Source organism: Chlorocebus sabaeus, chromosome 3, assembly GCF_047675955.1.
Source record: "Chlorocebus sabaeus isolate Y175 chromosome 3, mChlSab1.0.hap1, whole genome shotgun sequence".
Lineage (NCBI taxonomy): Eukaryota > Metazoa > Chordata > Mammalia > Primates > Cercopithecidae > Chlorocebus > Chlorocebus sabaeus.
The window spans coordinates 6,359,695-6,380,982 of record NC_132906.1 but is presented as its reverse complement, the minus strand read 5'-3'; the positions used below and the strand labels follow the sequence as shown (position 1 = coordinate 6,380,982).

General features: G+C 38.7%; 1 protein-coding gene across 3 annotated transcripts in view; it reads left to right on the top strand.

Annotated features, from left to right (window-relative positions):
- Positions 1 to 16,853, top strand: part of USP12 (ubiquitin specific peptidase 12) — a 162,403-nt gene extending 145,550 nt beyond the window's left edge. For all 3 annotated transcript variants that reach the window (XM_037986883.2, XM_008021792.3, XM_037986882.2), the window contains 3 exons: positions 7,643 to 7,840; positions 11,874 to 11,952; positions 13,632 to 16,853. In XM_037986883.2, coding sequence (XP_037842811.1) covers positions 7,643 to 7,840; positions 11,874 to 11,952; positions 13,632 to 13,733 — 379 coding nt within the window. In that variant the 3' untranslated portion in view covers positions 13,734 to 16,853. The remainder of the gene's footprint in view (positions 1 to 7,642; positions 7,841 to 11,873; positions 11,953 to 13,631) is intronic.
- The last annotated feature ends 4,435 nt before the right edge of the window (positions 16,854 to 21,288 follow it).

Genomic DNA, 21,288 nt, shown 5'->3' with positions numbered 1-21,288 from the left:
TCTTGGAGAACAGCACATTGCATTTCACTTTACAGCACCTTGCAGATCCTGCGGTTTTTACAGATTGAAGGTTTGTGGCAACCGTGTGTTGAGCAAGTCTATTGGTGCCATTTTTCCAACAGCATGTGCGCACATTTCCTGTCTTTGTCACATTTTTGGTAATTCTTGCACTATTTCAAACTTTTTCATTATTGTTACGGTGATATGTGATCAGTTATCGTTGATGTTACTATGGTAATTGTCTTGGGAGCACCATAAACTGCACCCGTTTAAGATGAACTTGGCTAGGCACGGTGGCTCACACCTGTAATCCCGGCACTTTGGGAGGCTGGGGTGGGCAGAGATCATCTGAGGTCAGGAGTTCGAGACCAGCCTGACCAATGTGGTGAAACCCCATCTCTACTAAAAATAACAAAATTAGCCAGGTGTGGTGGCACATGCCTGTAATCCCAGCTGAGGCAGGAGAATCACTTGAACCCGGGAGGTGGAGGTTGTCATGAGCCGAGATCGCGCCATCGCACTCCAGCCTGGGCAACAGGAGCGAAACTCCATTTCGAAAAAAAAAAGATGAACTTAAATGTTGTGTGTTATGACTGCTCCACCAACCTGACGTCTCCCCCACCACCACCTCTCTCTCAGGCCTCTTTATTCCCTGAGACACAATATTGAAATTTGGCCACTTAATAACCTTACGTGGCTTCTAAGGGTTCAAGTGAAAAGAAATATTTGCATGTCTCTCACTTTAAATGAAAAGCTAGAAATAATTAAGTTTAATGAATAGGGCATGTTGAAAGCCAAGATAGGCTGAAAGGCCTCTTGCACCAAACAGCCAAGATGTGAGTGCAAAGAAAAAGTTGTGAAAGATAATTAAAAGAGCTACTCTAGTGAATCCACAAACGATAAGAAAGCAAAACAGCCTTATTGCCGACATGGAGAAGTTTGAGTGGCCTGGTTAGAAGAACAGACTAGCCACAACATTCCCTTAAGCCAAAGCCTAATCCAAAACAAGGGCCTGTCTTCAATTCTGTGAAGGCTGAGAGAGGTGAGGAAGCTGCAGAAGAAAATTTTGAAGCCAGCAAGGGTGTGTTCATGAGGTTTTAAGGAAAGAAGCCATCTCCATAAGATAAAAGTACAAGATGAAGCAGCAAATGCTGATCTAGAGGCTGCAGTAAGTTATCTAGATTGCCTAGCTAAAATAATTGTTGATGGTGGCTACACTCAACAACAGATTTTCAATATAGAGGTAACAGTTTTCTATTGGAAAAAGAGGGCGTGTAGGACTGTCATAGCTAGAGAGAAGTCAGTGCCTAGCTTCGAAGGACAGGCTGATTCTCTGGCTGGCAGTTAATGCAGCTGGTGACTTTTAAGTTGAAGCCAGTATTCATTTACCATCCCTAAAATTCTTGAGTTCTTAAGAATTATGCTGAATCTACCCTGCCTGTGCCGTAGAAAAGAAACAAAGCCTGGATGACAGCACATCTGTTTACAGTATGATTTACTGAATATTTTAAGCTCACTATTGAGACCTGTCACTCAGAAAAAAAGATTTCTTTCAAAATATTATTACTTATTGATAATACATGTGATCACCCAAGCACTCTGATGGAGACACACAAAGAGATTGATGTTGTTTTCATGCCTGCTAACATAAGCTCCATTCTGCAGCCCATGAATCAAGGAGTTATTTTGATTTTCAAGTCTTATTATTTAATATTTTTTAAGGCTATAGCTGCCATAGATTGAGATTCCTCTGATGGATCTGAGCAAAGTAAATTGAAACCCTTTTGGAAAGGATTCACAATTCTGGATACCATTAGAATATTTGTGATTCATGGGAGGAGGTAAAAATATTAGCATTAGCAGAAGTTTGGAAGAAGTTCATTCCAGCCCTCATTGATGGCTTCGAGGGGTTCAGACTTCAGTGGAGGAAGTCACTGAAGATATGGTAGAAACACCAAGAGAGCAAGAATTAAGAGCCTGAAGATGTGACTGAATTGCTGCAATCTCATGATCAAACTTGAATGAAAGAAAAGTTGCTTCTTATGGATGATCAAAGAATGTGGTTTGTTGAGATGGAATCTACTCCTGGTGAACATGCTGTGAACATTGTTGAAATGACAACAAAGGATTTAGAATATTACATAACCTTAGTTGATAGCAGCATCAGGGGTTGAGAGGATTGACTCAATTTTGAAAAGTTCTGTAGATAAAATGCTATCAAACAGCATCACATGCTACAGAGAAATCTGTGAAAGGAAAAGCCAGTTGATGTGGCAGACGAACGGTTCTTACCTTATTTTAAGAAATTGCCTCAGCCTGGAGCTTGCAGTAAGCCGAGATCGCACCACTGCATTCCCCTTCAGCCTGAGCAACAGAGCAATACTCTGTCTCAAAAAAAAAAAAATTGCCTCAGCCACCCTGACCTTCAGGAGCCACCATCCTGATAAGTCAGCAACCATCAACCTTGAGACAAGACCCTCCACCGGCAGAAAGATGATTCTCTGAAGGCTCAGATGATCATTAAGTTTTCAGCAATAAACTATTTTTAAACCAAGATAACAGACTTTTCTTCAGACATAATGCTATTATATACTTAATAGACTACAGTATAATATAAGCATAACTTTTATATGCACTGGGAAACCAAAAATGTGTATGACTTGCTTTATTGTGGTCTTTACTTTATTGCAGTCTTCACTTTATTGGAGTGGCCTGGAACTGAACTTTCTGTATCTCCAAGGTATGCCTGTATTTCTGTCACTACTCTGTGGGATCCAATGATTAGTGACAATGGACTGGGAGCTGAGCTCTTTGCCTTCTCATCTTTCCTCTCTCAAGTCTCTTTACTGTCCTTTTATTCCGTATGTGCCTGACCCCACTTTTGGGACCAGTCCTGTTCTTACCAGGTATTGAAGAAGACCCATGCATGGCCAGGTGACTCAGCATCACATTGTCATGGCCACAGTCCATCTCTGAGTATCTGCCCTAGATTTAATGATTGAATTGCTTCCTGTTTGTGAGATGAAGGCCCTTCCTTTTGCTTCATTTTCTTAACTAGATTCATATCTTTTTCCCCTGTAGTCAGTCCCAGTCATGGTAACTTGTGTAGTATCATGTGAAATCATATCGGCAATAGGGATTTGCCTTGCTATAGTCAACATCTCCGACCACCTCTTGCACACACAGCCCAATGCAAGTCTTCTGGAATCTGAGTTGGGCGGGTCCTTCCATCTGTTGAGAAGTTGGTGCCTCCTGGCTCCCTGCCTACATGCCTTCCTGGATGTCCGTCCCTCAATACTACGTTTTTTACACATGTTGCCATGAGCCTCATTTATGCCTGTGACCTATCCCCCATTTTGACACATGCTGGAGTTTAGGTTCTGCTACCTAAATGTCCTCTCATTGCTTATATCTCACGGAGTCACCTTAGTGACTTTCTCACATAAAGTATTCTATTCGCCCTGACCGCCTCATTGTAATGTGTCACAATTAATCCTTGTTGATGGCATCTTTTAAAAGGGCATGGAATTCAGTCCTTGGAACTGAATGTCTGTAAAATTATTAAGCTTTTCTGTGTGGTCAGGACTTCTGTGCTGACAGGATGTTGGTAAGCTCTTAAGTGCCTGTGGCTGGGGTATTACATTCATCTGTGGCAGAGCTTGCACATAGTGTCCTCTGGATCACATTCCATCTGTAGAACTCTGTTTGGCTCACACAGTTTATAAAAATAGGAAATTTAAAAAGAGTTTCTGACTGTTGAGAAAAACAGCTGATTCCACTGGATTCTGGGGTCTGCGTTCCATCCTGTACTGGTGTTGCTTGCCTGTGGCAGGACAGTTGGTATTCCGGTTGAGGGTGGTTGCAGGCAATGTCAGTCCTTCCAGCTCCTCCCCTAGCCTTTTGGACTACTTAGCACCTGATGGCTCTGGGAAGGACTCCCCCTTGGGCTACTGGAGAAGGGAGTTTCTGGGAATTTGGTTCAAATTCCCAGTTTTTGACCAGTCACTGACAGGTGCTAAAGAGCGTATGAAACCCCAGCTACCTTGTGGTCAAGAGAAATCGGAGGTGAAATTTAGACTCCAGGGCTTCTCTTGACACTGAGCTGAAGCCACTCTTCCTGGGATTTTGCTTGAGATTGAATCCTTACCTGCTTTCCTTCCCCCCGCCCCCCCACCATACACAGGGAGCATGACATTAATAAATCACAGGCCTGGGACTTTCTGTCTCAGGGTCTGCCCTAGGGAACAGGACCTAAAATGAGAGGATGTTGTAGTGTCATAATAATCATCCATTTAAAAATATATTCTGATTTCCTTTGTGATGTTCTGTTTGTCCTATGGCTTATTTAGAAATGGGTTGCTTAGTTTCCGTAGCTAGGGGGTTTTCTAGATTTTTTCATCAGAGGACATACTCTGATTTCATCTTTGAAATTTACTGAGACTTCTTTTATTGTCCAGTACATTAGTGAGTGTTTTGGTTGAACTTGAAAATAATGTATATAGTGCAGTTTGGGGTTGAGTATTCCATAAATGTCAATTAAGTCCATAGTTAGGATGTTCATATTTTCCTGTCCTTACTGATTTTTTTTGTTAGTGAGAGAAGTCTGTTAAAGATTCCAATTCTGATTATGCACTTGTCTGTTTATTTCTGAAATTTGAAAAAATTTTGGAGCATATGCTTTTAAGATTGTTACGTTCTCTTAGTTAATTGACCATTATTATGAAGTAGTCTTTATTTCTGGTAAGATTCCTTATCTTATATGCTTTGTCTGACATTAGTATAGCCAGCTTACTTAGGATTGGTGTTTACATGGTATGTCTTTTCCCATCCTTGTGCTTTTTTGGAATAGTTTTAAATTATAACTAGACATTATCGGGATAGGCAACCTCCTGTTATGTTATAATACAACATGAATGCACTTTGTCATTTTAAAGATGTAACAGCAAGAAAACACATAGAGTTGTGCCTCAGTGTCAGTTGGTTCCAGGGCCCTCACCTACAGCAGAATGCATGGTTACTCAAGTCCCTGATGTAAAATGACAAGTATTTGCATATAACCTATGCATATACTCCTATGTATTTCGATACGTAATACAATGTAAATGGTATATAAATAATTGTTGTACTGTGTTTTTTAAAATGGCATTTGTCTTTTTTATTTTTAGTTATTTATTTTTTGGGTATTTTCAATTCATGGCTGGTTGAATCTGTGGATGTGGAACTCCCAATATGGAGGGCCAACTGAATAATAGAAATTCATCCAAATTTTAAGTAGTTGTTTGTGTGGTCGGTAAATGTCATTAAAAAAATAAATTTAAATAGAAAATTGATATCTGCTTACAGAAGATTTTTAAAAATCAGTGTTTATTCAAACTTAAAAAGGAGAATAATGATCTCTGTCTTCCTCTTTTTTCTTCAAAATGTTTGTCTTTTGTAGAAAACACTATGTTCTAAGACAACTTTTTTTTAAAACAATGACAGTGATCAAGACCTCCCTAATGTAACCTCCCTCCCCACAAGTTGGAATGGAAGGAAAGCCAGAACCTTATACATTCTTTGGTGTTTTGCTGGTCTTAGTGTTTTGAACAGGAAGTCAACTTCTTTTTTCTTCCTTCTGCTGCAAAATCGACATGAGTTTCACGCTCGTTACACGTATGTTCAAGCAGCTTTCTGCTTTTTCTTCTGGAACCATTTCAATATGAGGGAAATGTTGTAAGCTAGTCTCTCATCATCTTTAAAATATGGCTCCACACATATTTTTGCTTGACAATTCCATGGATAGTTGGTTTCTTTGTGGTAGCCAGCACTTCTCCCCTGGGAGGATCTTTGGCAAATAGGATTCATATTCTTCATGTGTTGTCTTATCAAACATTGTATCTGCTATTACTGAGACATTTTCTCTTTTCTGCATTTGGACTCCCCCCGCCTTGTGTAATTGCTAAAAACACATGTTCCCTAACCATGAGGCCAAGTTCATTCTCTTTCCTCTTCCTAGTCTTACCTGACTGCTATTTATTAATAGTACACTGACACTCATTTTATGCTGAGAAAATTCGTCTTTTGCATCTACCATCCATTGGAAATTCTCAAAGGATACCTTGATGTTTTGTAAAGATTTCGTTTCAGGAACTCTACATGGGTAATTCATAGTTGAATTAAATTTTATGTATAATTTTATATCCTGACTTCTTAAGTATTTTCCCATGTCACCTGGAAACTTTCATCAGCATTGTTTTATTTAAGTTGTACAACACTCTGTCATGTTTGAATTCTAATTTATTTCTACATTTCCTGTTGTTGAATAGTTGGGATTTGTTACAATGTAAAAGAACTCTACAAGTAGATTATTCTCATAAGGGATGTTTTTGAGATTATATATTTAATTTATGTTTCTAGAAATAGGATTAGTGAGACAAAGGCTGTAAAGGCTCCCAATTCATATTGCTGGATTGCTTTCTAGGAGTGACTAGTTGTTTACCTTTACTTTGGCTAATGTTTCCAAAAGGCTAAGTTACTCGAATAGTAAGTAATTTAGGAATAATAAGCTATCCACCATATTTAAGACATGTAGAATGCAGATTTAGTATAATGTTATAAAATGATTTTTCACTTATTAGAGACATGTGGCTTACCATATATCTCACTTGTTTAAATTGTGAGGAGTATTTTGCTTCACCAGACCCATTTAAAATTCAGTTCTGCAACATTTGGCATCTATCCTATGTCAGGCATGTTGCTAGATAGTGGGGAAATAAAAATGAAGGGAATGCTTTCTAGCTGCCACGAGTTCAGGGCCTAGAAGAAAAGAACCGTAATCACCTAAAATTGTTACCATGTAATAAGCTTGACATATATAAAGTGAACCTGTAAAGCGCTGATGGAGGATTGAAGAGAGCAGGTATTTGTGCCAGAGGGTGTGACATTTGAGCTGAGCCATTAAAAGAATAGATTTTTAGGTGAAGTAGGAGTACAAAGGCACTCTCAGGGAGAAATGGCATTTAAAGGCATAATAAAGATTATTTAGAACATGAAGAACAGCCTGTGTTTCACAATTAAAAACTTAACTCCTAAGTTTCCAGGTTATTTTATTCCCTTTCTAGGAAATACATAGTCATTTTTCTTAATATGGAGTTATTTCTTGTCTCTGACAAGCACCTTGAATGGTCTTTAGCGCTTTTGTTTAGTCTCCTATTGTCAGTCTGTACCTGCATCATATAGATTGATAGAAAAAATAGATTTCAGTCTACCCAAGTCCAAAGGAACTGTCAGTTTCAAGAAACTTGTTTTCCCTCTACCACTCTTGAGCACCCTGTGCATTTAGCCTTATTATAAGAGATGTGTGTTTGAAAAATACAGATTCCTTAACCAAGGACTAATGCCATTCCATCTGTTTTGGAGCCATGTTGAGTGCTGTGTCAAATTATGTGGTGTGCCGATGATCGGTAGGGTGGGGTCGTCTTAAGATGTTCAGAACATTGTTTTGTCATTATAAAAATAATTGGTAGAAATGTGCGAAACTGGGCGGCGCTGGGCTATTAAAACTGACCATTGACTATCTGTTCGTTGGATATCATAGTTTGATAATTCAAGGACATGGTGGTTATCTTTTGTGAAATTTTGTTTTCATTTTTATTTTTAATAGGATGAAAGTTAAAAAACTGCCCATGATTCTAGCTCTACACCTGAAGAGATTTAAATATATGGATCAACTTCATCGATACACAAAACTCTCTTACCGGGTAGTTTTCCCTTTAGAACTTCGTCTATTTAACACTTCAGGTGATGCCACCAATCCAGACAGAATGTACGACCTGGTTGCTGTTGTGGTTCACTGTGGAAGGTAATTGCGACTCCGGGGTAGTGGAATTTCTAGGTTAGAAGAGCAGTGTATATTCAAGATGTTCATGAATTATTCAAATACAGAACTTTTAGAAATTCTGTATTCTTCTCAAGATAATTTTATTTCAAAATGGAGTTTTAGCTTTACATTTTATCATTCCTTAAAAATTTTATATGTTAAAATATATTGTTTTTATTTTTATTATTTATGACTCTGCAAGTACTATATCTGATTTCCTAGAACTTTGAGGTCTGTTAGTTTTTCTTTTCCTTTTTTGGGGTGTGTGTATAGAGGGTTGTTGGTTAAAATAAATCACTTCTGAGTTTAATTGCGTATGTTCAGCATATCAGTGGTTGTAAAAAGCATTTATAATGGCATTGGAAGTAATCTTCAAAGATTCATTTTTTGATTTTACCTGGGTGTGTATTTATCATTTCCTATTAGCTAATTTTGCTTTCTCTCTCCTTCTCATCTTCTTTTCCAACGTGGTATACACATCTTCTCTGTATGAACATACATACCTGTAACTGACCTTATTAAATACATCAAAAAATTCTCAAACTGCAAGAGCATCACATAATCAGAACTTGTATTTGGAACATAACCATCTTCATTGACTGCTTAGAATTTCCTTTAATAATTTTAAAGCAGGCACTCCTCATTTTCCCCTTGGTTTTGGGAAACTTGTACTAACAGCATGTTTTATCTAAATAAAAAAAGTTCCAGCTTTCTCCACTTCAGCCCTCCTCCCAACTCTCTGATTAGAATTTTTTTTTTTTTTTTTTTTTTTTTTTGAGATAGAGTCTCGCTCTGTCTCCCAGGCTGGAGTGCAGTGGTGCCATCTCGGCTCACTGCAAGCTCCGCCTTCCGCATTCAAGCCATTCTCCTGCTTCAGCCTCCCAAGTAGCTGGGACTACAGGCGCCCACCACCATACCCGGGTAATTTTTTGTATTTTTAGTAGAGAGTTTCACCGTGTTAGCCAGGATGGTCTGAATCTCCTGACCTGGTGATCCGCCTGCCTCAGCCTCCCAAAGTGCTGGGATTACAGACGTGAGCCACCATGCCCAGCCTCTGATCAGAATTTTTAAGGACAACCCAGAGGGAGCAAATACTCTGTAATAATCGTCTTGTACCTCCATTGCCTGGGTCAGCCTTGGGTCCCGTCTTTTATCCTCAGCAAGAATCTTTCTTCTACTTCTAAATTAAGAGTGATCACACCTTAAAGGAGTGAAGCAGTGTCAAGATTACTTGAAGAACCTTGGTGTAGTGATTCAGACCAGGTATTCAGAGTGAGAGAAGCCTGGATCTCAGTACCATTTCTGCCAGTTGTGGGCAATGTGATGTTATGCAGAGCTTCCTGAAAAGGCTTCAGTTTTCTCTTCTAGAAAATGTAAATAATACTAATTACTTCATTGCTTTGTTGGGATTCAAAAGGAGATGTAAATCAGCTACTGCTACTGTCTTAGTAACAAAAATATAATACTACCTTCTCACATCCCAGCTCTATAATATTTACTTTCTCACAACCTAGTTAGACTGTTCTTTAGCCTCTTCAAATTTAGTAACAGTCCTACTCTACTTAAATTATGTTAGATTTTTAGAATTATGCTCTACACACAAGACATTGAGTTGAGATGCCTGACTTAGACGGCAACCAGGGTCCCGTCCCCACTCTCTCCTTTTAAAATTAACCCAACCCTTTCCCCACCCTGAAATCCTTGAGTCTCTTGACCCTTTGCCTTTTTAACCTTTTCTTTGGCCTCACTTGCTTCTCCCAACTTGAACTCCACAGTCAGTTAAAGCATGTTCTCACAAGCACTGTAAAATCCTCTTGCCAGCTGTCTGAATCCCTACTGTCAGAATTGTTGCAGAAAATTGCAGAGAGATGCTTATTGACTTTCCTCACAGCCCTGGTGGTCTGCCTTCACTGGGAACTCACTTCTGGTGGAGTTGTGCACAGTAGGTCTTTGGGATCCCGCCCCTACCCCAGGGTCTTACTCTCTCCTGTCTCACTCTCATTGCCTCATGCCTTCCTGCCTCTCCTCTCTGGAATCTTCCTTGACGCTCTTCTGCCCAGCCTCAGTCTCCACATAAATACTAGATGTGCAGTGCTAGCCCTGTCTTAGTGCTTTGTGTACTGTCTTAGGATGTATGTCTGCTTCCCTTATGAGAACAGGTGCTTTTTAAAACAGGAGATAATTTGCTCGCTAATAAAAGATAATCATATTTTAGAATATTTTTCCATTGTGTATTTTATTTATCAGACTTATTTGTAGATTTGCTTCATATGAAAGTGTGGAGGGTGTGCACAGCCTCATTATCAGCATGTCAGTTCCAGTTCAGCTTGTTCCTTCTCTATCCCTGGTTCCCAGCCTAGAAGAGACTTCTAGCAAATGTTTGTTGACTAAATATTACCCTTCAAGCCCATGTCAGAACTGGGCTCCGTTTCTTGATTTCCCATCCCTCTCTCCCTTCTGCCTCCTCTCTTGCTGGATAAGGTCTCTCCTGTGGCTCTACTTTTGTATCATATTCTGCCTTGGATTATGTTTTTGGAGTAGCTGTCTCCGTACTGAAGGGGTATTTGGGCAAGCAGTTGTTGAAATATCTTTAATCTCCACAGCAGTCAATAGTTATTTGCATACATTAGGCATTTATATCTACTCAACTGAGTGTGTTTAATGTCCAGAAATCAGATGCCTAAGAAACAGCTTCCTTAGGTGGAAGTTCAGCCCTTCATCTCTCATTTCATTTTTAGTTTATGAAATTAACTTTTGTCTACTGTTCTTCAAACTAGTTCTTTGCCAAAGGAAAAAGCCACCTAACTTTTCTCAGTTTACTAGTCCTCACCCCACCTACCTCCTTTCCTTCCATCCTGTGTTCTGCAGCCTTTCTTTGATGTTTCTTGATTTCATCTTTTATAATTTTGTTTTCGTTTCTGACCCTCTCCCCATAACACACAAGACCCTTTAGATGAGTCCTAAATAAACGTAGAAATAGACTTAATAAAGCATTAAATGCTTTTTAAAAAGAAAGTTTTGAGGTGTCATCGTCCATAGTTTAAAAAAAAATTTTTGTTGGTGTCATTCTGTCACCTAAGGTACTTCTCTTACCTACAGGATCAAATGATCTGAGAAACATAAGACATGTTAGGAGGTGGCTTATTCTAATATCTGGTCACTACTTTTAAAATAGTGTTTACCATAAGGAATAATTTGTATTGAAAAGGATTTCAAATTCTGTATTAATTATAGAATCACAATAGAATAAACATAACCATATAAGCCTTTATAATGAACCGTGCTTAAACTGGAAGAGGTTAAAGCCTTTGTCATATCCTTTTATAAAACAAAGAATTGCTTTTAAAAGAAATTACGCCTCGTTTATTTTTATGCATGTCTACATTTATATATTCCAGATTTGTTTAAAATGAGATACAGGGGCAATCATAGTAATAGTTACAATGGTATTAAGCATTAGGTACTTCATATTGACTCACCATTGAGCAAAGGTCATTTGCTTTTAAAGACATTTTGTGAAGTTCAGGCTTGATTTTGGAACCAAGGATTTGATATCCTTGCCTGTTTCAAGCATCATGTTGGATCTTTCCTCAAGAAAAAAAACTATTACCAAGGGAGTGAGGTTTAGAAATAATTCTTGTATGCATTGTTTTATAGTTGAATTCAGCATGTTCTGCTGTGATCCCCTCCCCTTATAAAATGATAGAAAACCTTGTCTTTTATTATAGAAGCAAAATTGAAAACTATTACAAAGACAGTAAAGAATTTCCATAATGCAGCTTTATGTGAATAGAATCTCTTAGAGTACTAATTATTTGATTTTTAAAATTGATTACCAGTTCAACTCAGTGTAGCTTTATCTTTTTTGGAAAGAATAGTTAAGGGGTATAAAAAAGAAGCAGTTCTTTTTTACTGCTATTTGTTTCAATTGCTGTATAAAACATAAAATTTAGAGCATGAAAGAGTAGTATTAATAAATATCATGTTAAATTAACTTCTTTTCTGTTTGTTTTAGTGGTCCCAATCGAGGCCATTATATTGCAATAGTTAAGAGTCATGATTTTTGGTTGTTGTTTGATGACGACATTGTAGAAGTAAGTAGTTTCTTAATCTCTTATTTTTGAAAGTTGTATGCATATGTTGCTTTTCACTTTTTTCTGATAGTTTCTCATTTAGATATGACTGGTGATGAATATGAGACAAATGTCTGGGTCTATAGATTGTAGTCTGATTCCTACTTCTTACTATTGCAACGTCCAAGCCCAACAGTTGAATGGTCACGTAACCTTTACACACGTGGAATAAAACAAAGGAATGCTTTCAACAACAGACCTGACTTTAAAAAAAAAAAAATTAAGCCGTGTAACATACATAACAGTAAAGTGTACAGGTCTCAATTTGATGAATTTGTATATGTGTGTCCCCCCCATCACACACACACAGCCACAGAGACACACTCACATTTGTAACTACCATCCAGGTCAAGATACAATTCATTTTCAACACCGCAGCAGGCCCCCTTGTTCCTCCTTCTGGTCAGAACTTAAGCTTTCCTCACCTCTAACCTCCTGGAGCCTGCTATTTGGACTTTTATCATTAATTTTGCCTAGGCTTCAATATAAATGGACTCATACAGTATGATTTTGTTTGTATCAGACTTTATTCACTGAATATATTTGTGAGGTGCATTCTTGTTGCCTGCAGTGATGGCAGTTCTTTTTTACTGCTTTGTCATTGTCTACTGTACGAATATACCAAGTTAGAAATTTGACTTTTTGTCAGTTAATGACTATTGTGAATTAAAATGCATTGGTCATCTTTTACAAGCCTTTTGCTAGACGTATACACTCATTTTCCTTGGGTATATGTTAGGTTGGACCACTAGAAGTTGCCTTTTTGTTTTTTTGGGAGACAGAGTCTTGTTATCTAGGCTCCTGGAGTGCAAGGGTGCGATCTCGGCTCACCGCCACCTCCACCTTCTGGGTTCAAGTGAATCTCCTGCCTCAGCCTCCCGAGTAGCTGGGATTACAGGCATGCACCACTATGCCTGGCTAATTTTGTATTTTTGGTAGAGACGGGCTTTCTCCACGTTGGTCAGGCTGGTCTTGAAATTCTAACCCCAGGTGATCCGCCAGCCTTGGCCTCCAACAGTGCTGGCATTACAGGCGTGAATCACTGTGCCCGACCTGGAAGTTGCCATTTTGTAGGTCCAAAATAGTTATTAGTGGTTTCATCTAATTCATCCTATATCTAGAAGTAGAATTGCTGGGTCAAAGGGTAGTTGTATGTTCAGCTTTAGAAGATAGGTATTTCTTGCCAGGCGCGGTGGCTCAAGCCTGTAATCCCAGCACTTTGGGAGGCCGAGACGGGTGGATCACGAGGTCAGGAGATCGAGACCATCCTGGCTAACACAGTGAAACCCCGTCTCTACTAAAAAATACAAAAAATCTAGCCGGGCGAGGTGGCGGGCGCCTGTAGTCCCAGCTACTCGGGAGGCTGAGGGAGGAGAATGGCGAAAACCCGGGAGGCGGAGCTTGCAGTGAGCTGAGATCCGGCCACTGCACTCCAGCCTGGGCGACAGAGCGAGACTCCGTCTCAAAAAAAAAAAAAAAAAAGAAGATAGGTATTTCTAAACATGTTTTCAGAGTGCCCTGCCAGCTATGTATGAGAGTTCCATTTTCCCCAAATACTTGGTATTATCAGTCTATTAAATTTAAGCCATCTGACTGTACAGAGCTCATTTATGTACTAATGTTTACATTTTGCCTCACAGAAAATAGATGCACAGGCTATTGAAGAATTCTACGGGTTGACATCAGATATCTCAAAGAACTCTGAGTCTGGTTACATCCTTTTCTATCAGTCTCGGGACTGAGGGGGAACCGTGATGAAGAGATACTTTCTGCCTCATTTCTTCTCTGGTTATTTTGGAAAGGATCAAGCACTGATTTTTCAAGAAAAGAGAAATGCAGGAAGCTCAGGGGGCAGTAGCACACTTTGCACATGATAAAGCAAAGACGATGGATTGACAAGCCCTTCCGATCATGGTAGTTGATTTATTTGCTCAGGTATCATGCTGTCTGTACAGTTCCATTCAACAAGGAGGTGAAATCAGAGATACCAGCTCCTCTTGTAAAACAGCCTTCCAGTCATTGACACGCATTTTCTCTTCATTAATTGCACCAATAATGCTTTGAATTCCTTGGGAGTGCAGTAGAAAGAATCGGGGTCTGTGCTGTATTGATAAGGAGATGATGTTGAACACACTGCATAAATTTGCCTGGTTCAGTGTGTATAGAAGCATATTCGGTGGTCTTTTCAAGAGTAAACCAGAAATACTTTTGGGCCCAACACTTGCAGTTGCCTTCCTGATGTAAAACCTAACATGCTAGATAATCCAGTGTCGGGAAGACAAAGATGTTTTGCTTCTCTGAAGAAGCTTATAATAATATACAGTGTATGTATATGTAGGGAGCAATTGGTCAAAAGTGGCTTTTTGTTTCCCCAAGGGGAAAGACTGGCTTTGTAATTATAATTTTTTCCTTATTTATTTTACTTAAAACTGGTAGAGTCTAAGTATTGTATGAAGTGCCCATGATTCTGTCAGTAAATTTGAACATATTTTTATCAGTTAATGTCAGTTTAAGTAGTCCTTTTGTTTGTTTCTATTTTTAAGGTGAATTTTAAATTTTATCTGAAATCAGTAAGATACCTTGAGAAAAACTGCAGTGAGAGGAGGTAAATATCCTTTTTCAGGAGGAACTGATATCTCTGGCTAAGTATTTGTCCTTTTGTTATGGTTTCTAAATCAGTTATTTTCTTCAGCTTTAATTTCATAAAATTAAAAAACTATAAAAAAATTCCTGTAGTTGTTGGAATAATTAAAAATTCTGGTGCAGTGGTGGTATACCAATCTTTAGAATTCTTAAGTATTCTGATGTTTCAAGTTGAGGTCATGCTTGGGAAATCTTGTCATAGCATTTATGTTATTTTCAGATGTCATTTTTTTACCCTGGAAATAAGTAATAATGTTCATCATAACCCTAGCAGCCTGGATAGCGAGCTAAACAAACCCTTTGAAGATTAAATTTTAATCAAGTAGACTAGGAATACAAAAAAAAGTCCTTCCTCCCCTTCCCCGCACCTTTACAATCTTACTGGAAGGGTGTTCAGAAATTAAAATTTGTGTTTGCTAAGACTTCATTCTGTTGGGGGTTTTAAGAAATAATATATGTAACATAAAATGTATGCAAACCGTCGCAGTTTTTTTGGACGTTTTTCCATGCATCAGAAAGTTGTCTGACAGTAGCCGAATGTAACTTGCAGAAAATTATTGAAAATTATATTCAGAATAATAGCAATCAGGCCTTGGATGTTCTTTATTAAATTCTTTTCAGGCAGTAAATTAAAAAAAAAATTGTCATTTTCTAAAGTTCTTTTGCTAAAACTGTTGACTATGGAAAACAAACAACAAAAAGGAATTTTTTAGTCTGCTGCTATTATTAACATTTATTATCTGTATCTTTTGGCTCAGGAAATGACTTCACCTATTTGTTCCATAAGCAGACCTTTAACAGGGTCACTTAGGTAATTGGGCTACTTAAACACATGTGCTGGGAGAAAATTATAATAATAGTATTTGTACTAAATATCAAAATTATTTTGACAAGTTTCTTTTTAAGATAGTTCCTAAAGCCTTACCCTGGCTAGAGATGTTTTGTACAAATTATATATAGCCAGCCTGATCTACCAACATGCCACAGAGAATCACAATCAACCATGTGGGGAAAGTCAGGGCGGTGAAAGTGGATGTGCTCTTTTTATTTTGAGGGCTTAAACCAAATTGTCTTGGAATTAAAGCTGTATTTCTGCAGCTTTCAGTACAGAGAAAAAGAGGTAAGTGAAGCTGTGTCAGTTTTAACATTAGCTATATCACAACATGTTTAAGAAAAGATAGATGAAGTCATTTGCATAAAGGTACAGCATTGAAATACTATGTTGTGTTTGTTTTTACATTTTTGCATTAAAGAAAAAACATGCAGTAAAAGCCAAGTTACATTTCATATTAAAGCAAGTTCTAGTATATGTGTTGAGTTCCTGGTAATCACATACTTATTCACATCTACATCATACTTCATAGTATGATTTGTCAGGGGAGGGACTGTGGGGTGACAGTTCTACATTTACTTTTTCTTCTTAATGCAGCTGGATCTAAGTAAAATGTTTTGAAGAAACTCAATATACTTTTAAAACATATAGGGTCAGGGTTGGGGGAAAAATACAGGTATAGTAAGTAAGAAAAGTGACCCATGAAGAAAGCATTGTGAGGTTGTATGTTGGTTGACTGTGATTAAAATGCAGGGCTGGTTTAAGTTGTAAATGGTGGCCGATTGTTATGTAACTATGTACATGATTGTTGGGATGGCTGTCCCATATTTTGTATATTGGAATAAAAATTTCTATAAATTATTGTAACTAAAAGTAAATATTCTAAATTAAATCCCACTTCTTAAGTCACATGGCTTCTGTCTTGGAAATTTTACCTTTAAAAGATTACTTAAGACAGGAACCAGGAGGCTTGGGAACAGGGAAAGAAGGAAATGTTGTATTATGTGGGTCTTGGGGCCTCTAACCATCAGTATAGGGTTTTTTCTTTCCTTGATGGCAGTAGAAAGACCTCATTTTCATAACTACTCTTGATACTTTCTTTAAAAACACTTTTTATTAAAGATTCTATCATGAGGTATTTGACTGGGAGCTGGGAGGCTAAAGCGCTCATGTCCTGGCTCTTCAGTGAATTTAACTGTGTGACCTTGGGCAAGTCACTTAACCTCTCTGTGCTTCAGTCTCCCTGTCTTGTAAAATGGGAGTAATACCTACCTCACAGGGTTGTTGTGGGGATTAATTAGAGATAATGTCTGTAAAGCATTTAAGGTTCTTGAAGAAGGCGCTATATAAATATAAAATAATATCTATTAAAGTTGGTTTATTTGTGCCTGTGGGTTTTAAGTGTGTTTTTTCCTTTTTGCCTAAAATGTATTTACAGATTAGAATTGGACACTTCAGAAATTGTGCTACTACTTTTGCCCAAGCTCCTACTTCTGTATCCAAAGAGATTTTCCCTAGGACAGAATTGCATGTGTGTAAAATAACATTCTACATGTGCCTGCATTCATTTAGCACGTAGTAGCTGGTGTCATGTTTCTGTGATAGCATGTCTTTGAAAAGTTCAAAGTTTAAATTTGAAAATTGAGAGTCATAGAATCTTAGAGGGTAAAGCAGGTAAAATACCTTAAAGGTCACTGTTTCTCCTGCTCCTCCTCTTTTCCTGTGTAGTAATTGCTCCTGTAAAATCTGTTTCACAAGTGGTCAGTCAGCCTGCACTTGAGTGCTGGAAGCCGGTTCCGTTACTGAGTAACTTGAATTGTTACTTACGTTGCCATTATTTTCAGTCCATCCTTCATTCTCCCAGTGTGCCTCTGATCTCAAGGCTGATCTTTGTATCAGGTGGCTTTCGGAGACTTCATTCTTCCCGGGAGCCCTGTTCTGGAAGCACTGTTTGTCATTCATGTCTCTGAAGGAGTGTGCCTAGAACAAGCACAGTGACAGGTGAACTATACTGTCAGTTGGACCTGCGATCGCATTCTCTTTTCTAAGCATCTGTATCACACACTTCTTATGGAACTTTTAGTAAATGAAATCCTCTATACCTGAAAGTTTTTCATGAACTGTTGAAAAGCTGAGAGTCCCTTGCCACAAACTTTTTTTCATGATTCCCCGTTACCAGTACCTGTGCCTGTTAGCATGTCAAGGTTTTTCCCATCTCTCTTCATTCATGTGTTTTCTATAATAACCGTGCCTCTGTTCTGTCTGCAGAGCTACTGAAATAACAACCCATTGCTTTTAGGTGATAGCCTGCTATGTGATGGCCCCTGTGCTCGGTATTTTACTTCTTTTAATGTTAATCTTAACCACATCTATGAGACAGTGACATCCTCATTTTACAAAAGAAGAATCTGCGGTTCTTTAGAGGTTAAGTACCTTTTTAGAGCCACTCAGCTGGAAAGTAGCAGGTCCAGGTTTCAAGTTGGTGTAACTCCAGTGTCCAAGCCCTTAACCATGGCTATCCTTACCAAAAGATTTTTTGTTGTTGTTGTGGTAAAATAACCTAAAAATTACTATTTTAGTCATTTTTAAGCGTCCAGTTAAGTGACAGTACATTCGCGATGTGCAAATACCACTGCCATCCATTTCCAGAATTCTTTTCATTGTCCCAAATAGGAACTCTGTACCCGTTAAATAGTCATTGCCCGTACTTCTTCCCTTCCCGCGGCCTCTGTGAACCTGCATTCTGCTTTTTTCTTGATGAACTTGCTCTAGGTGCCTCATAGAGGTGGAAGAATCACTGTTTGCCCTCTTTATGTATATGCCACATTTTGTTTATACCTTCATCCATTAATGAACATTTGGGTTATTTACATCTTTTGGCAGTTGTGACTAACACTGCTGTGAACATTGGTGTGCGAGTGTCTGAGCCCCAGATTTTGGGTTTTCTGGGTATAGATCTAGGAATTGCTGAAGCATGTGGAATTCTATATTGAACTTTTTGAGGAATAGCCATACTGTTTTCCGCAGCAGCTGTACCGTTTTGCATTTCCACCAGCAATGTACCAGTGTTCCAGTTTTTTTTTCATTCTTGCTATTATAAAAAAATTCAGAAAATAATAAGCATTGGATATAGATAGTATCCTTTGATACACAGAAGTTTTAAGTTTTAAATTTTGATGCAGTCAGTCTCTTTTCTTTTTCTTTCTCCTTCCCTTCCTTCCCTCCTTCCCTCCCTCCCTCTTTCTCCCTCCTTTTCTCCTTTACTCCCCTCGTCCCTCCCCTCCCCTCCCCTCCCCTCCCCTCCCCTCCCTCCCTCCCTCCCTTCCTCTGCCTCTTTTCCTCCCTTCCTCTCTCCCCTCCCCCTTCCTTCCTTCCTCCACTCCCCCCTTCCTCCTCTCCTCCCCTCCTTCCTTCCTCCCTTCCTGCCTTCCTCCCTCCCTTCCTCCCCAGGGTCCCATTCCCACCAGGCTGGAGTGCAGTAGCACAATCACAGTGGCTCACTACAGTCTCAAATTTCTGGGCTCAGGTGCTCCTCCTGCCTCAGCCTCTCAAGTACCTGGGATTATAGGCATGTGCCACCACACCTAGCTAATTTTTAAATATTTTGTAGCAGTGGGGGTCTCACTATGTTACACAGGCTGCTCTCACCTCCTGGGCTCAAGCAGTCCTCCCACTTCAGCCTCCCAAAGTGCTGGGATTACAGGTGTAAGCCTCCTCACCTGGCCTAATTTTTCTTTTGTTGTCTTTGCTTTTGGTATATCTAAGAAAGCATCACCAAATCCAATGTCATGAAACTTTTGCCCTGTGTTTTCTTCTAAGAGTATTATTTTAGCTCTTACATTTAGGTCTTTGATCCATTTTGAGTTAATTTTAGTATGTGATGTAATGGTCAGTTTCATTCTTTTGCATGTTGGTACCCACTGTTCCCAGCACCACTTACTGAAAAGACTCCTTTTCCCAATGAATGAGGTGCCAAAATCAGTTGGCCATGTATGCTAGGGTTTATTTCAGGACTCTCTTTTGTCCCATTTGTCTTAGCCAGTACCACACTGTTTTGATTAATGTAGCTTTGTAGTAAGTTTTGAAGTAAGGAAGTATGAGTCTTGCAACTTTGTTCTTTTTCAAGATCATTTTGGCTACTTAAGGCCCTTCGAAGTTTCATGTGAATCTTAGGTTTTTCTGTTTATGCAAAAATTGTCAATGGGATTTTCAAAGATTACATTTAATCTTTAAATTGCTTTGGGTAGTGTTTGACAATAGATTAAATTCTATGCCTATAATCCCAGGTACTTGAGAGGAAGATTAAATTGACTTAACAATTTTAAGTCTAATCTGTGAACACTGATGTCTTTCCATTTATTTAGGTCTTTAAGTTCTTTGAACACCGTTTTATTGTTTTTATTGTACAGGTCTGTTGAGTATTTTATTATTGATCTATTATAAATGGGATTATTTTCTTAATTTCCTCTTAGGATTGTTCATTGTATATAGAAATGCAACTAATACTTGCTTGTTGGTTTTATGTCCTGCAACTTTGCTGAATAATTAGCTTTATTAGTTTTTTTTTGGTGTGGAATCTTTAAGGTTTTCTACCTGTAAGATTATGCCATTTGCTAACAGATAATCATTCTTTGTTTTCAAACATTTTTTTTTATTTTTTTATTTTTTTTGAGCTGGAGTCTCACTCTGTCGCCCAGGCTGGATTGCTGTGGCATGATCTCAGCTCACTGCAACCTTCACCTCCCAGGTTCAGGCGATTCTCCTGCCTCAGCCTCCCGAGTAACTGGGACTACAGACGCTTGCCACCACACCCGTCTAATTTGTGTATTTTTAGTAGAGACGGGGTTTCACCATGTTGGCCAGGCTGGTCTCGAACTCCTGACCTCAGGTGATCCACCTGCCTTAGCCTCCCAAAGTGCTGGGATTGCAGACGTGAGCCATCGTGCCTGGCCTGTTTTCAAATTTGGATGACTTTTATTTACTTGTTTTGCCTAATTGCTCTAGCTAGAACTTTCAATATTACATTGAATAGAAGTGGTAGAAGTAGGCATTCTTGTCTTGTTATCTTAGAGGAGAAGCTTTTAGTCTTGTACCATAGTACGATACTATCTATGGGTATTTAACACATGGCCTGTATCATGTTTCTATTTCAATTTGGGTGTGGCTTTTTTTAAATCACGGGTATTGAATTTTGTCAAATTTTCTGTATCAATTGAGATGATCACCTGTTTTCTTACTGTGTCAGTGTGATATATTATGCTGTTTCTCATATGTGAAACTATCCTTGTATTCCAGGGATAAATCCATTTGGTTATTGTGCATAATACTTTTGGTATGCTCCTGAATTCAGCTTGCTAGTATTTTGTTGACAGTGTTTCCGTCAATATTGATCAGAGACTTTGGTCTGTAATTTTTATTTCTTGTAGTGTCTTTGCCCGGCTTTGGTGTCTGGGTAATGCTGGTGTCACAGAATGAGTTGGGAAATGTTCCACCGTCTTCAATGTTTTGAAAGAGTTTGAGACTAGCAAAAGATTTTTACCAATAACCAGTACTTACATCCTTACTGTAAGTCATTCGTAAGAAACTTGAAGGCCTAGTTTTTGCCCCTGAGGAATTTGTCATCTGAGAATGAATCGAAGGAAACGGAGGAAAATCAGCTGCGTAAATGGACATTTATACAACTCTGCAGGGTGGGTGGAGGAATGCAGGGCGGGAAAGTATCGGTGAAATCGCAGGGGTGCAGTCAGACGGCCAGGCCCGAAATGGGAACCTGGAAGTCAAAAACAGTCAAAGGGACTGGAAATACTAGGTATAATAGGAAT